The sequence below is a fragment of the Sphaeramia orbicularis genome, unplaced genomic scaffold (genome assembly GCF_902148855.1).
Source record: "Sphaeramia orbicularis unplaced genomic scaffold, fSphaOr1.1, whole genome shotgun sequence".
Taxonomy (NCBI): Eukaryota; Metazoa; Chordata; class Actinopteri; order Kurtiformes; family Apogonidae; genus Sphaeramia; species Sphaeramia orbicularis.
Window position 1 is genome coordinate 361,231 of NW_021941569.1, and position 15,236 is coordinate 376,466.

A 15,236-nucleotide genomic window follows, 5' to 3' on the forward strand; every position below is an offset into this window, starting at 1 on the left:
CACTAGTGAGTGGAGACAGAGGAAGGAAAAAGTCCCTTTAACAGCAGAAACCTGAGGAGGATGGACGAGTGACAGGAGGAGAGAGAGGGTTAAAGAGAGAGAGGAAAGGAGGAGAAAAGAGAGAGAGAGAGAGACTGGGGGAGAAGGGGGGAGGTAGGGGGAGACACATGAACAGAAAACTGAACTAGAACATCTGTGGAACTATAGAATAAACACTATCAGAACTATATACAAACTGAGCATTTAGAAAAAAATGAAAACTAATACAAACTATCAAACCTGCTCTAAAAACAAAGTCAGACTAACTGAATAAGAGAAAAAAAGTCCAAACTAAATCAAACTAAACTAGAATGAAAAATCCAAACTATTAGAACCTTGACACAAACTGTCAGTCAGGTCTTTTCAGAATTCCATACAGCCGCACGAAGCGACCAAGCCGTTTCCGTGTTTGTTGTTGCTGCGTCCAAACTGTGGCTGCACAGAATTCTGAAAAGGCCTGAGTGACGGTTTGGGTTTGGGACGGAAACAAACACATTTCAGTAGAGCTGCAACCGATTAATCGACTCAACCTGACCCAAAAAAAATCATTCAGCCACAGTTCTCCTGAATCTTCAGCTTTGTTTCCTTCATTTCTCTGCTGTTAAACATTGGTTCCACTGTTGTGTTTCACACGGACGCTTATTGTGACGCACAAAGAAGCTTCAATTCAGGAAAACTGACATAGAATATTTCCCTTCAATCAATTCGAGTCGATTAATCAAATCGAGACTTTTTGCATTGACTTCAAACACCTGATGGATTAATCGGTTGCAGCTCTACGCTTCAAAGTTGTTCAGGTTCGTAATCACGGAAAGACGAACAAATTCACAATACTAGGGCAAGAATCTGACGATACAAATCACAATACTAGGACCACAATACGATATATCATGATACTGTTAAAAAGGCAATTTTTTGTTTGTTTCTTTTTTTTTTTAATGATTATTTCCTTGAAGAATTGAATTCCAGCAGAAATCTGCACAAATCCTAAACACATTTGTATTTGATCCCAACAGGATCTAATGTTCTATCAGCAAATGTTCCAACTGTGTTCAAACTGAAATTGTGTTTTCCAGACATTCCAGTTTCAGATCCTGTTCAAATGTTCAGATTCTATTAGTTCACAACTAACATCAGAACAGGATTTGAGTTCAATCCAACAAAGGAACCAACATTATTGAATAAAAGAGTGTGAAATAAGAATAAATGAAATAGAAACAAAAAAGAAAAACTAAAATGAACCTCCACAATATCTGCATTTGAATAAATACCTAAAAATATCCATACAGTACTTTTTAATATCCATACAGTATCGTGAAATGAAATATCGCGATATATTGCAGAACTGATATTTTCTTACAGCCCTAACTGTCACCATGACGACCGTCCTCCACTGCTTTAAACATCTGCTCGTATTCATACGTCGTCCGTTTGTCTTGTACGTGTTGAACATTTGACAGAACCAGAACCACCAGGACCGTGCAGACCTGGTCAGACCAGAACCAACACTGACCCCTGTGGGACGCCTCTGGAAACAGGATGATCAATAAGTAATCAGTAAAAAAACAAAAAACATTACTTTTCCTTTTGTTTTGAAACAGAAACATCAAAGAACGACTGATTCCTGTTTTTTTTTTTTCCTGTTTGTTTTCGTTCATATTTGATCTGCATGTTTCCAGTTTGTGTCAAATGTCCGACATTATTTATTCCGTTCGTTTTCACTGTCACTTTTTTATTTTCTTTGGGTTCTAAACTCTGACCGTGTGCACAGACTTTTGGCTCCTCCCATTGGCGTTGAATGTTGCCGTCTGATTGGCTGAAACACCTGTCTGTCCTTTTCCTTTGTTTGGACTTTTAGCTGCGATCTGGATGAACTTCTTCTTCTGTGCCTTATTTTTCTGCTGGTTTTTGTTTTGTACGTGTCCGGGTTCGGTTCACTGTCGTGTTCTTCGTATGTTTTGGGGGATTTTTAATCATGAATGTATTTATACTGTACAACATGAAACAGGAAATGCTTTGGATGCCCCGCCCACCTGTCACACCTGTGTGTGCGTATTTATGTGTGTGTGTGTGTGTGTGTGTGTGTATTGAGCTGTGATTGGTTGAGCTTCATCTTCTTTTTTTCTATTAAAATATATTTAATTCAAATGTGGTTTATTATGTTTGTTTAGGTTCCACATTCAGACCAAGAAGAACCCGAGGAAAAACAGAACAAAACAGAAAAACAGAACGAAAATATACAGGTGGGAATCACCATGGTAACCTCGTATACAGGTGGGAATCACCATGGTAACCACGTATACAGGTGGGAATCACCATGGTAACCACGTATACAGGTGGGAATCACCATGGTAACCTCGTATACAGGTGGGAATCACCATGGTAACCACGTATACAGGTGGGAATCACCATGGTAACCACGTATACAGGTGGGAATCACCATGGTAACCTCGTATACAGGTGGGAATCACCATGGTAACCACGTATACAGGTGGGAATCACCATAGTAACCACGTATACAGGTGGGAATCACCATAGTAACCACGTATACAGGTGGGAATCACCATGGTAACCAGGTATACAGGGTGGGAGTCACCATAGTAACCACGTATACAGGGTGAGAATCACCATAGTAACCACGTATACAGGGTGAGAATCACCATGGTAACCACGTATACAGGTGGGAATCACCATGGTAACCTCGTATACAGGTGGGAATCACCATAATAACCACGTATACAGGTGGGAATCACCATGGTAACCAGGTATACAGGGTGGGAGTCACCATAGTAACCACGTGTACAGGGTGAGAATCACCATGGTAACCACGTATACAGGGTGGGAGTCACCATGGTAACCACGTATACAGGTGGGAATCGCCATAGTAACCACGTATACAGGGTGGGAATCACCAAAGTAACCACGTATACAGGTGGGAATCACCATGGTAACCAGGTATACAGGGTGGGAATCACCATGGTAACCACGTATACAGGTGGGAATCACCATGGTAACCACGTATACAAGTGGGAATCACCATGGTGACCACGTATACAGGTGGGAATCACCATGGTAACCACATACACAGGGTGGGAATCACCATGGTAACCACGTATACAGGTGGGAGTCACCATGGTAACCACGTATACAGGTGGGAATCACCATGGTAACCACGTATACAAGTGGGAATCACCATGGTAACCACGTATACAGGTGGGAATCACCATGGTAACCACATACACAGGGTGGGAATCACCATGGTAACCACGTATACAGGTGGGAGTCACCATGGTAACCACGTATACAGGTGGGAATCACCATGGTAACCACGTATACAAGTGGGAGTCACCATGGTAACCACGTATACAGGTGGGAATCACCATGGTAACCACGTACACAGGGTGGGAATCACCATGGTAACCACGTACACAGGGTAGGAGTCACCATGGTAACCAGGTATACAGGGTGGGAGTCACCATGGTAACCACGTACAGGGTGGGAGTCACCATGGTAACCATGGTAACAGTCTTCTTGGTTGTTCCTGTAATTCCATACTGATGCTGCCTTCACGTGCGCTGTGAATTACGGTAAATACTAGTTCTTAACTCCTACAGTGCACATGAACGCCTCCTCGTGTCGTATTTTCTGCTGCAGAACTGGGAAAACATTTAGATCCATAAGGTGAATTTAACCTTTGATCTTTTCAACATGGCGGAGAACGAGTACTTCATGGCCACTGATAAACAGTGTTTTTTTTAACGCTCTGCTGTTAGTGGAGGGTTTTACACATTTAGAGAACAAGCAATTTGAAAAAAACTAAACAAAATGCTGGATCAGATGAATTAACGCGTTCTAAATTCTTTTGTCCAAGTATCAACTGTGTTTCAGCCATTTTTTATTTCACTACAACAACAAAGGCACCTGAACGCAACACACTAGCAGTTCTGAAAGAACCATGATCCTGATGGCCCCTGAAGGCAGCGTCAGCTTCAAACAGTGCAGGACGTTAGTGTGAACCTGCGTATGTGAGGTCAGAACACAGACAGGACAGATATCCCAGCATGCACTGCAGCTGGGACGGCGCCCACCGGTGGTCTGTAGTACGAGCACAGACGGTACTGTTGGGTGGGTTATACGTGACGATGGAGGTCACATGGGTTCAAAGGTCACGACCCCGGCCGCTCAGTCTTCGTCTGTGAAAACCATCGAATCAAACAGAACCTGCAGGTTTAACAACGAAGGGTTAACGAGCAGAACATGTGGGCGGAGCCAAGGAGGGGGCGGAGCTTTCAAAAACAGATTTATTTGGGAACTCTGTCACTTGGTCCATGAAGCATTGAACTATTCAAATCTCCAAAACTGAAAAATATAACTTAAAGTAATGAAAAGATAATGACATCCCAAAATGTAATGACATATTTTAAACATGACATTCACAATTTAGAATTTGTCGTAAATTTGTTCATTTTACTTGAAAAATGTCATATACACAAAAATAAATACACCAAAACACACCCCAATTTAAAAATCTTCCTATTGGAATTTGAAAAATATATTAAATCTTTAGAATTTATCTATAATAAAAAAAGCTCTAACAGCTTAGATATTTAAAAGCAGCTCTTTAATATTGACTGAACTGTTGCATTTATTTATTTATTTTTGGTAAATCTGTTATTTTTATTTACTTTTTCATACAATTATAAGCTTATTTGCTCAAATGCTTTTTCCTTTTTGACATGTTGTTTGCTTGTTCAAAATTTATGTATTGTACACAAAGGTTTTCAATGAAGTTGGGGAAAAAAAATTCAAATCAATAAAAACTGGATGATTATAGATAATGCTCCTAATGTTCATGACTGACTATTTTCTTTTTCTCTAATGTCCTATTTGTTGAAAACAGGAAATTGAAAAACTCTACATATGGATGTAAACAAAAATGAAGGATTTAATTAAAACCAAATAAATCCGACCAATAGCTGTGCGCCATTACCTAGCCCCGCCCACTTCTTGTACTTCCTGTCACATTAACAAACTCCACATCAAAGCTTTGTTTTCATTGGATAAAACTTTATTGTTCCTGTGGTGACACAATCCTCAAATGCGATTGGCCGGTTTGTGACTACAGCAGGTTTGGCAAATAAAAAAGAACAAAACAATAAACAGTGAGATTCTACAGATCTGATTGGACAACAGGAACTGGGTTCGTCCGACACACTGATGATGTCATCAACCAAACCACAGCAGCTATGCTAACGGCTAACGAAGCAACACGACTTTAGAAAACACACACACACACACAGTTTTCAGATTAAACACGGATTCTTTTGAAAGATTTTTGGTCCTGTTTTTTTTTTTTTTTGTAATTCAATGTTTGTGGATCGTGAAATGTTGCGAACTTTCGTTAAAGGTACAGAATACTAGACTCATTCAGTGCTCGTTTTAAATGGTTGTGTATTTTACTTTGGCGGGGCAGAGTAGAGTCTGACCGTTTCCATGGCAACTGGACATTTCATTGGATGCAATTTTAATGTGTTTTCGCCACAGAACCCCCCCCCCCGCCAAAAAAAAAAAAAAAAAAAAGTTTATCGCATTTATACGATGTTTTATTTTCAGGTCAGAGTCATGACGAAGCTCTATTCTCATTGGTTGATTTTTTTTTTCTTTGAAGTACGCTTGTTTGTCGTCGTCGTCCGCGTTGGTTATAAATTCAGACTCGTTTGAATTTATGCTGATTTGACGAACACACTTTTAAAATAATAATTAAAAAAAATCAGCCAATCAGAACAGACGATGCATGGAAACGATAAAACTCTGAAAACAGACATATTTTCGGAGCCGTTATGTCGTCACCGTGAGTTAACAACTTCATTATGAACACGTTCGTCACATTTGGACAAAACGAGCTTCGTCGGAACCCGTTCATGTCCACAGAATGAAATAATCGACTCCTGATGCGGTGGATTTTCGCCTGTTTTCGACTCTCTTTCTTTGCGTTTTCCTCTGGACCCGTCCGTGGTTTTAAAGTCTCCTGGACATCGAAGCGTCGTCTTCTTGTTCGTTTTTTGTCACAGTTTATTTTTCAGCTCGGACCGACGGAGGAAACCCAGCAGCCAATCGGAGGACAGGGTGTGCAGGTTGTGTCCCGCCTCCTGACTGGCCGACTGCAGAGTCCGTTTCAGTGCGAGGCCCGCCTCCGTGGTTCCTCCTGCTCTCATTGGCTCCTTGTGGCGTCAGTTTTCAGTTTAGCACCAAAATGAACATAAATAGTTTAAAACACCTTCAGTTTGTCTCATAAAAAACACATGATTCAGTCTGTCTGCTCATTGGAGGACGGCAGGAGGGGCGGGGCCCCGCGGTCGCCGTGGTGACTACACGTCCAGGATCTCCTCCGCCGTGCCACCGCAGCGCAGCCGGTACCGCCCGGTTCTCCAGCTGATGGTCGGGTCCCAGAGCGCCGACAGGAAGATCTGGACCGCCATGGACTCCCTGATGAACCAGGCCACGGCGAAGTCCAGCTTGGAGAAGCACAGGGGTCCACCCTGGGACAGAACCAGAACCACCAGAACCATCAGAACCAGAACCACGCAACATTTATGAAGACCAGCTGAACAGAACCACGCAACAGTGACCATAATCAGCTGACCAGAACCGATCCAGACATCTACCAGAACCATCAGAACCGGGCCCAAAGCAGGTCCGGTGGTATCTCACCTGGACTCCAGTGAGTTGAATGTAGTCAGAGATGAACCAGGCCAAACAGTGACACATGAAGAACACCATCATGTCCCACCTGGAACACACAACAGTTCAACAGTGACGTGTTTCCATCCTCACGTATGTGAACACTGTCTGGTTCAACGTTTATATCTTCAGATTATTTTACTGACGTTAACAGCTGATGGCTTTCACCTCCATTCATCTATAAATCATATAGAACCAGTGGTACCAGCGGTACCAGAGGTACCAGTGCTGGTGGATGTGACGGCTGGAGGGCGGTACCAGCTCATACCTGAACACGTGATGGGCCGCCCACCCGATGATGAGGCTGGCGAGGAAGCACTCGGACACCGGCTCCAGAACGGTGGCAGGAAGCATGTTGATCCTCAGCTTGGTCCATCTGCAGAACCGAGCCAAACAGAACCAAGTAGAACACAATAAGACACAGCAGAACACGGGGAACCATCAGAACCCATCCTGGACTGAAAAATGGACCTTTAGTAAAAACTGTGGTTCTAGAAGACACATCAGTCGTTCTAACATCTGACCTTTATCTGCCCAGTCCAAACAGAACCTGAAAACCTCCAGAACTACGACTGATTTAAGGGAAATCCAACCCAAACTAAACCCAAGATTAAAGTCATCAACAGTTAAACCAGAACTTCAGACATGTGCAGTCACCTGATCATACGGGACTGGAACTGGCCAATGGAATATGAGCCCGAGTTCTGCAGAGCCACCTGCGTCGCCATGGAGAACTTCCACCCTCTGACGGAACAAACAGGAAGTGATTAGAGTGGGAACAGTACTACCGGGTCAGGTTCAGAACCAAGACTACCGGGTCAGGTTTAGTGTAGAACCAGAATCACCAGGTCACGTGATCTGGGCTGAAACTGAACCTTTACGACAGCCGGACGTTCCCGTTTCAGCCAAACGTCACCATGTTTCCCACCTTAGCTGCTGATGCTAACATGCTAACCTGTCCGCGATGGCTTTGGCCATGAAATAATCCTCTGCGATGTACTGAGCGAAGGCCACCAATCCGCCGGCCTGATCCAGCACGTCCTTCCTCATCAGACACGACATCCCCGTCACACACTTGATCCCTGTGACGTTAGCGGAGATGTAGGAGCGAGGGTGGGACGTCCCAAAGTACACCTGGACAAAGGTTAGCATCTGTTAGCATCATAAGGTAAAGGATAAGATAAGGTTTTACTGAGCCCACTGTGGGGAAATGACACTGCAATACACACACACACACACTGCAATATATACACACAGTACAATACACACACACACACACTGCAATATATACACACAGTACAATACACACACACACACACTGCAATATATACACACAGTACAATACACACACACACACTGCAATATATACACACAGTACAATACACACACACACTGCAATACACACACACACACACACTGCAATACACACACACACACAATGCAATACACACACACACACTGCAATATACACACACTGCAATATATACACACAGTACAATACACACACACACACACTGCAATATACACACTGCAATATATACACACAGTACAAGACACACACACACTGCAATATACACACACACACTGCAATACACACACACTGCAATACACACACACACACTACAATATACACACACACTGTAATATACAGCAATACACACACACACACGCACTGCAATATACACATACACACTGCAATACACACACACACACTGCAATATACACACTCAGTGCAGAGGAAAGGCAGGCAGAAACCATGCACACAGTATTAGCATCTATGCTGCTAAATGCTAGCCTGTGCTTTGTTAGCATGGGCAGGTATTAACCCTATCTTTACAACAGTGTTAGTGCTGACAACAGTACACACCACATCAGATTAGCATTAGCTGTTCCTCCACCAGAGGGTCGGCGTTTGCCACTAACTCTTCCATTCCATTAAATGCGATAAACGGAGCCGTACCTGTTCCAGTGTGGCGGCAAAGCCCTGCCGATCGGCCACATACGGCAAACCATGGACCAATCCCACCTTCTCCGTCATCTGATTGGCCAGATCTGTCAGGGTGTCGGGTTTCACTAGCACACAAACACAGTTGACGTTAGCGCAGCTGTTAGCGGTCCTCAGTTTAAAGTGGCATTCGTTTGCGTTGTCGTACCTCGGATGCCGCTGTCGCAGATCCACACTAAACTGTACTTGGCCCCTTCGTAGCCCGGCATCAGGTTGTTGATCTTGGGGTTGATCCCCACTTTTTTCCCACCTGAGAATCACAGAGAGCAGTGAACGTTAGCCGCAGATTATACAGTACACAGGTGAGTCACATGACCACGAGCACGTCCTCTTACCGATGAACAGCCGAGCGTCCACGTTGGGGTATTTACCCAGAAGCTTTTTACAGACGTCAACAGCCGGATCGTCCTGATCCTGGACGCAGAGCAGGATCTCATACTGAGGGGGGTAAAAGAGGGGCAGTTAGAGCTGGAGGGGGCAACAACAGGAGGGACGGAGCAACAGGAGGGGCAGGGCAACAACAGGAGGGACGGGGCAACAGGAGGGGCGGGGCAACAACAGGAGGGACGGGGCAACAGGAGGGGCGGGGCAACAACAGGAGGGACGGGGCAACAGGAGGGACGGGGCAACAACAGGAGGGACGGGGCAACAGGAGGGACGGGGCAACAACAGGAGGAACGGGGCAACAGGAGGGACGGGGCAACAACAGGAGGGACGGGGCAACAACAGGAGGAACGGGGCAACAGGAGGGACGGGGCAACAACAGGAGGAACGGGGCAACAGGAGGGACGGGGCAACAACAGGGACGGAGCAACAACAGGAGGGACGGAAGCAACAACAGGAGGGACGGAGCAACAACAGGAGGGGCAGGGCAACAACAGGAGGGACGGGGCAACAGGAGGGGACGGAGCAACAGGAGGGGCAGGGCAACAACAGGGACAGAGCAACAACAGGAGGGGCAGAGCAAAAACAGGAGGGACGGGGCAACAACAGGGACAGAGCAACAACAGGAGGGGCAGGGCAAAAACAGGAGGGGCGGGGCAACAGGAGGGGCAGGGCAACAACAGGAGGGACGGGGCAACAGGAGGGACGGGGCAACAACAGGGACGGAGCAACAACAGGAGGGACGGAGCAACAGGAGGGACGGAGCAACAACAGGAGGGGCAGGGCAACAACAGGAGGGACGGGGCAACAGGAGGGACGGAGCAACAGGAGGGGCAGGGCAACAACAGGAGGGACGGAACAACAACAGGAGGGACGGAGCAACAACAGGAGGGACGAGGCAACGACAGGAGGGACGAGGCAACGACAGGAGGAACGGGGCAACGATATGAGGGACGGAGCAACAACAGGAGGGACGGAGCAACGACAGGAGGGATGAGGCAACGACAGGAGGAACGGGGCAACGATATGAGGGACGGAGCAACAACAGGAGGGACGGAGCAACGACAGGAGGGACGAGGCAACGACAAGAGGACGGGGCAATGACAGGAGGGACGGGGCAACAACAGGAGGCAACTGAACACAACTGAGACCCAAACTAGAACTGGAGCTGCATTTACGTCCACATGAACCCTTTAAGGACTCCCATTAGAACAGGCCCACGTTTATTTCGGCTGGTTGACTAGAAAAGGGTCAGAAAATGTCTGCTTTGCTCATTCTTTTGCACCTTTTTCAGGAACAACTGAACTTTCAGTATCTATCCATTAATTATCATTGGTACATGTAATAAATGTGTAGAAACAATGTGGGTTTTTTATTTAAATTGATCATATTTATAATAAATTCATCGAGGGAGTCAGCTGAGGAGGATCAGACATCTGGGTCTGATCCTCCTGGACTCCTCCCTGAGGAGGTGTTCTGGAAGTGTCCCACCAGGAGGAGACCTGAGGAAGACCTAGGACACACTGGACAGACTATGGACTGGGAAGACTCTGGGTCCACCTGGAAGAGCTAGAGGAGGAGTCTGAGGAGAGGGAGGAGTCTGAGGAGTGGGAGGAGTCTGAGGAGAGGGAGGAGTCTGAGGAGAGGGAAGTCTGGGCATCCCTGCTTGGACTGTTACCGACCCCGGATAAGAGGAAGAAAATGGATGGATATTTATTATGAAAAACAACTGTAAATGTTCATAAAGAAACTTTATGAGATTATAGAAATAAACTTTAAACCATTTTCCATGTGTTCATACATTGTAGTTGGTCTAGACCAGGGTTGTCCAACCCTGGTCCTCCAGGGGGGTCCAGCCCTGGTCCTCCAGATCTACTGTCCTGTATGTATTAGATGTTTCCCTCTTCCAGTCCAAAGGGATCCATCTAAAACATGGAGGATACTGGCCCTGGAGGACCAGGGTTGGACCCCCTGGTCTAGATCACTGTATGTCTATGTTCTTCTTGTTCTTTTTGGTTCTTTTTTCTCATTTGGATCCAGTTGATAGTCTGTGTTCACTTTGGGTCTAGTTGTAGACAGAGCCGCTCATTTCACTGATAAAAACATCCATCAGCCGATTCAAATACACACACTGGATCTGTGTATGAACTGCAGAGCTCTGACTATAGATTTACACATATGTACAAATATACAGACGTTTAGAGAAGAGTTACACATATATACAACTATCAATCAACTATACAAACCACAAAAGCGCAGAGAAAACAGCAAAACTTTACAAAATCACACTAGTAGAACACTCTCAAACTGGACTATCACTATTATATATAATATTTACAGAATTCTCCACTAAAACACTGAGAAAAGTCATACAAATCTTCCATGTCTCTCTCACTGACTGCACTCTGCTGCTCTGAGCCCCGCCCACTTCCTCTACTCTACTGTGTTTTAGACCAATAGAAAGAACCCAATCTGAGCTAACACATGCCCTCTTGTACCCTGGGGGGGGGGGGGGGGGTTAAGGGTACCTTGGGGCAGTAAACGTACCTTGGGGTAGTCGAGGGTGAAGAAGGTCTCCAGGTTGGAGATGAGGTTGGGGTCGACGCCCTTCAGAGGCTTCAACAGAGAAACGCCAGCCAACTGAACGAACGACGCTTTGACCTCTGACCTCTTCTTATGGAGGTGAAGACGCCTGCAGGTGGACACAGGTGGACAGAGGTGGACACAGATGGACACAGGTGGACAGAGGTGGACACAGATGGACACAGGTGGACAGAGGGGGACACAGGTGGACACAGGTCATTAGCAGGTCATCTCGTCACACACGTTTGTTGAAGTCGATGGTTCAACGAGTCAAACCGCGACAAATCTGACATTTGTGTTGGTTTGAATTCGACACAAACATATTGATCAGTTTGGACGATTAACAGGAGCTGACAGGACATTTGACAAACAGATCAAATACTTAATGTCTCATAAAATACAACATTTGTCGGAGATAACACTTTTTATGGTTCATCTGTTCATTACCTCCACCAGGAGGTATTATGATCACTGCTGTGTGTGTTTGTTTGTTTGCTAGCAAGATAAGTCAAAAAGTTATGGAGGGATTTTCATGAAATTTTCAGGAATGTTAATGCTGGAAAAAGGAAGAAATGATTGAATTTTGGTGGTGATCAGGTGGGGGGTGGGGGCAGATCTGTCTTGGCGGAGGTCTGTGCTCAGAGTGCTTTTCTTGTTCTGTTGTGAATTCAGTTCAACAGCGGAAAACGAGTCAAACACAACGAGCAAAGTCAAACTCCTCCTTTACCTTTTTCCGACCTGCTGAAACTTCACAAACTTTCATTGCTGGGGGGGGTGTGGTGGGGGGGGGGTGGGGGGGGGGGGGGCAGGACCTTTGTTTATGGGGCATCAAACCCCCCCCCCAAAACCAGCCTCAAGGCCTGTTTATACAGGGTGACCCAAAAAAACGGGAACTTTTTAACAATCCAATAAAACCAAGAGTGATGGAAGAAAAATATTTGATTCATAGTAACTGAAACCTTAAACCATGCCATTTAAGAAACAATGATGGAATTTTCATTTTTTTAAAAATTCCTTCCTGTAGATGGCGTCCTCCTGTACAAATGCATTCTTGAAATCTGCTGTTGAGATTCCTCACTGACTGCTGCAACATCTCAGCTGGGATACTGGGAATTTCATCCTGAATTCTGTGTTTGAACTCATCCACAGTTCTGGGTCCAGTCGTGTACACTTTACTCTGAGATAGCCCCACAAGAAAAAATCACAAATGGACAAATCTGGCGATCTAGGGGGCCAGGGAACGTTACCGAATCTGGAGATCACACGGTTACCGAACAATTCTCGCACAGCCGCCAATGGTTACTATGGTTACTACCAATGGTTACTACCAAAAAATGGTACTTTTGAAGTGCGTATTGTCAGACATGAGCAGTGGCAGCACTGCGAGACAGTGACCTTGAGCGAGTAAACACACCCCCATTTTAGGAACCACTGGTAGCTGTGCGAGAATTGTTCGGCAACCATGTGATCTCCAGATTCGGTAACGTTCCCTGGCCCCCTAGATCGCCAGATTTGTCCATTTGTGATTTTTTCTTGTGGGGCTATCTCAGAGTAAAGTGTACACGACTGGACCCAGAACTGTGGATGAGTTCAAACACAGAATTCAGGATGAAATTCCCAGTATCCCAGCTGAGATGTTGCAGCGGTCAGTGAGGAATCTCAACAGCAGATTTCAAGAATGCATTGGTACAGGAGGACGCCATCTACAGGAAGGAATTTAAAACATGAACATTCCATCATTGTTTCTTAAATGGCATGGTTTTAAGGTTTCAGTTACTATGAATCAAATATTTTCTTCCATCACTCTTGGTTTTATTGGATTGTTAAAAAGTTCCCGTTTTTTTTGGGTCACCCTGTATATTATACAAAAGTAAAATAAGTCTAATCCGACAGTGATGATTGTTTGTATCAAATGTATGGTGTGGTGGTAACAGCAGAAACACTGGGTTTAAACTGGTTTACCACAGATTTGGACTGGTTTTAGGCTGGGTTTACAATAGGTTTAGACCAGGTTTAGCCTGTACAAACTCTACATGTGTTTAGAATCAGTGAACAGTAAACAAAGCCCTGCTGACCTTTGACCTGCAGACTCAGTTTTCATATGTCACCGTTTCCATTCGTCATAAACATGTTGAAATTCATCCAATCATGACTTAAAGACAGTGATAATAGTAATAATAATAATAATAATAATAATAATAATAATAATAATAATACTATGACTGTAATGACCTGAATCATCAGGGTTAAACTCATCCAGTGTTTCTCTGTCAGAACTGGATGTAAACGGGGCTCATCGTGTCAGACTCTCATATTCAGGGCTAAACAGACGCGGATCTAAATGTGACTGTTCAGCCTGCTCTGAGCTCCGTCTATCAACTGGAACCATCAGTGAACGGTCACCGAAACACATTCAATCAACACCAACAGGCAGCGGCTTTGGGCCAAAAACGGAAACGGGAAACAAGTGGCTAACACTAACCATCCGAACCGGACCGGTGTTGGGTCTGAGATATTGACCCGAACCCAGTTTCGTCTGGATCTGAAACACACGGAGACGCGAAGGGTTAAAGCGTTTATAAACGATTTTTAATAAACGTTTCCAGAGGTTAGACGGGTCCCCAAATTAGCGGAAGTACCGACTGACGTAGCTACCTAAAGGGCTAACGGTAAAGCAGGAAAAACGACCCACACAGAACCGGGTCTGAACGGCTGTCAGACCTCCGGAGACTAGCGGAGACTCGGTCTGACGGTGCGGTTCTCCTCCGAACTGACATTAAATGTGACAAGAGACGGAGATGAAGGCGGAAGCGCAGGCGGCGGGCCGTTAGCCCGTTAGCTGTTAGCCCGTTAGCTGTTAGCCCGTTAGCTGTTAGCCCGTTAGCTGTTAGCCCGTTAGCTCACTCACACATAGATGATGGACATGAGGTGCATCAGCCACAGGACGGAGAACAGCAGGAAGCCGAACACCGCCAGGCCCTGCATGGCCACATCCAGGACCGCCATGCTGCTCCGCGGGGCCGGGGGGAGTAGGCCGACCTCACACCGGCCTCAGAAGACCGAGGACCGACCGGAGGGGAGCGGACACAGACGGAGAATCAGACCGGCTGGGAGTGCGACGAGCCCGGCGGAGGTCAGGCCGACGCTCCGGGCTGCGGGTCCGTTCAGAGGGTGACGGGTCCGGACACAGAGAGCAGCTTCGGCTCGGAGATACTGGAGTCCCGGTCCGAGTACCGGAGCAGGCTCAGGGATTGACAGTCAGCCAGACCGGCGGACGGTCAGCTGACCAACCGGAGGGGAGGGGCACTTCCGTACAGCTTCAAAATAAAGCCTTTATTTTCCTCTGAGTTTTGAACATTTGGAAGTTTTAGTTTTGTCTTTTGAAATAAACAGAAATATGAAATTTTGCTGTTGTTTTACAAACATTTATTTCAGTTTAATGGCCAGTATTAAACAGCTGCTCCTGCTGGGTGTACCTAATGAA

At 45.7% G+C, this 15,236-nt stretch overlaps 1 protein-coding gene across 1 annotated transcript; it reads right to left on the bottom strand.

Moving 5' to 3' along the window:
- Positions 1-5,371: 5,371 nt before the first annotated feature.
- Positions 5,372-15,009, bottom strand: LOC115416148 (ceramide glucosyltransferase). Its single transcript, XM_030129871.1, has 10 exons — positions 14,661-15,009; positions 11,717-11,861; positions 9,121-9,223; positions 8,934-9,035; positions 8,741-8,853; positions 7,736-7,914; positions 7,438-7,524; positions 7,049-7,156; positions 6,751-6,829; positions 5,372-6,578 (listed from the first exon to the last, which is right to left on the bottom strand). Exons 1-10 carry the CDS (start codon positions 14,756-14,758, stop codon positions 6,408-6,410), a joined length of 1,185 nt encoding a protein of 394 aa, XP_029985731.1. The 5' UTR covers positions 14,759-15,009; the 3' UTR covers positions 5,372-6,407.
- Between the last annotated feature and the right edge of the window lie 227 nt (positions 15,010-15,236).

What these genes read in the sequence shown, in the direction of transcription:
- LOC115416148 (XM_030129871.1), bottom strand. Translation starts at nt 14,758, where the DNA reads ATGGCGGTCCTGGATGTGGCCATGCAGGGCCTGGCGGTGTTCGGCTTC. An exon ending in GGACGCTCGGCTGTTCATCG is followed by an intron (nt 9,036 to 9,120) that starts GTAAGAGGACGT and finishes TGTGATTCTCAG; the next exon opens with GTGGGAAAAAAGTGGGGATC. An exon ending in GCCAAAGCCATCGCGGACAG is followed by an intron (nt 7,525 to 7,735) that starts GTTAGCATGTTA and finishes TTGTTCCGTCAG; the next exon opens with AGGGTGGAAGTTCTCCATGG.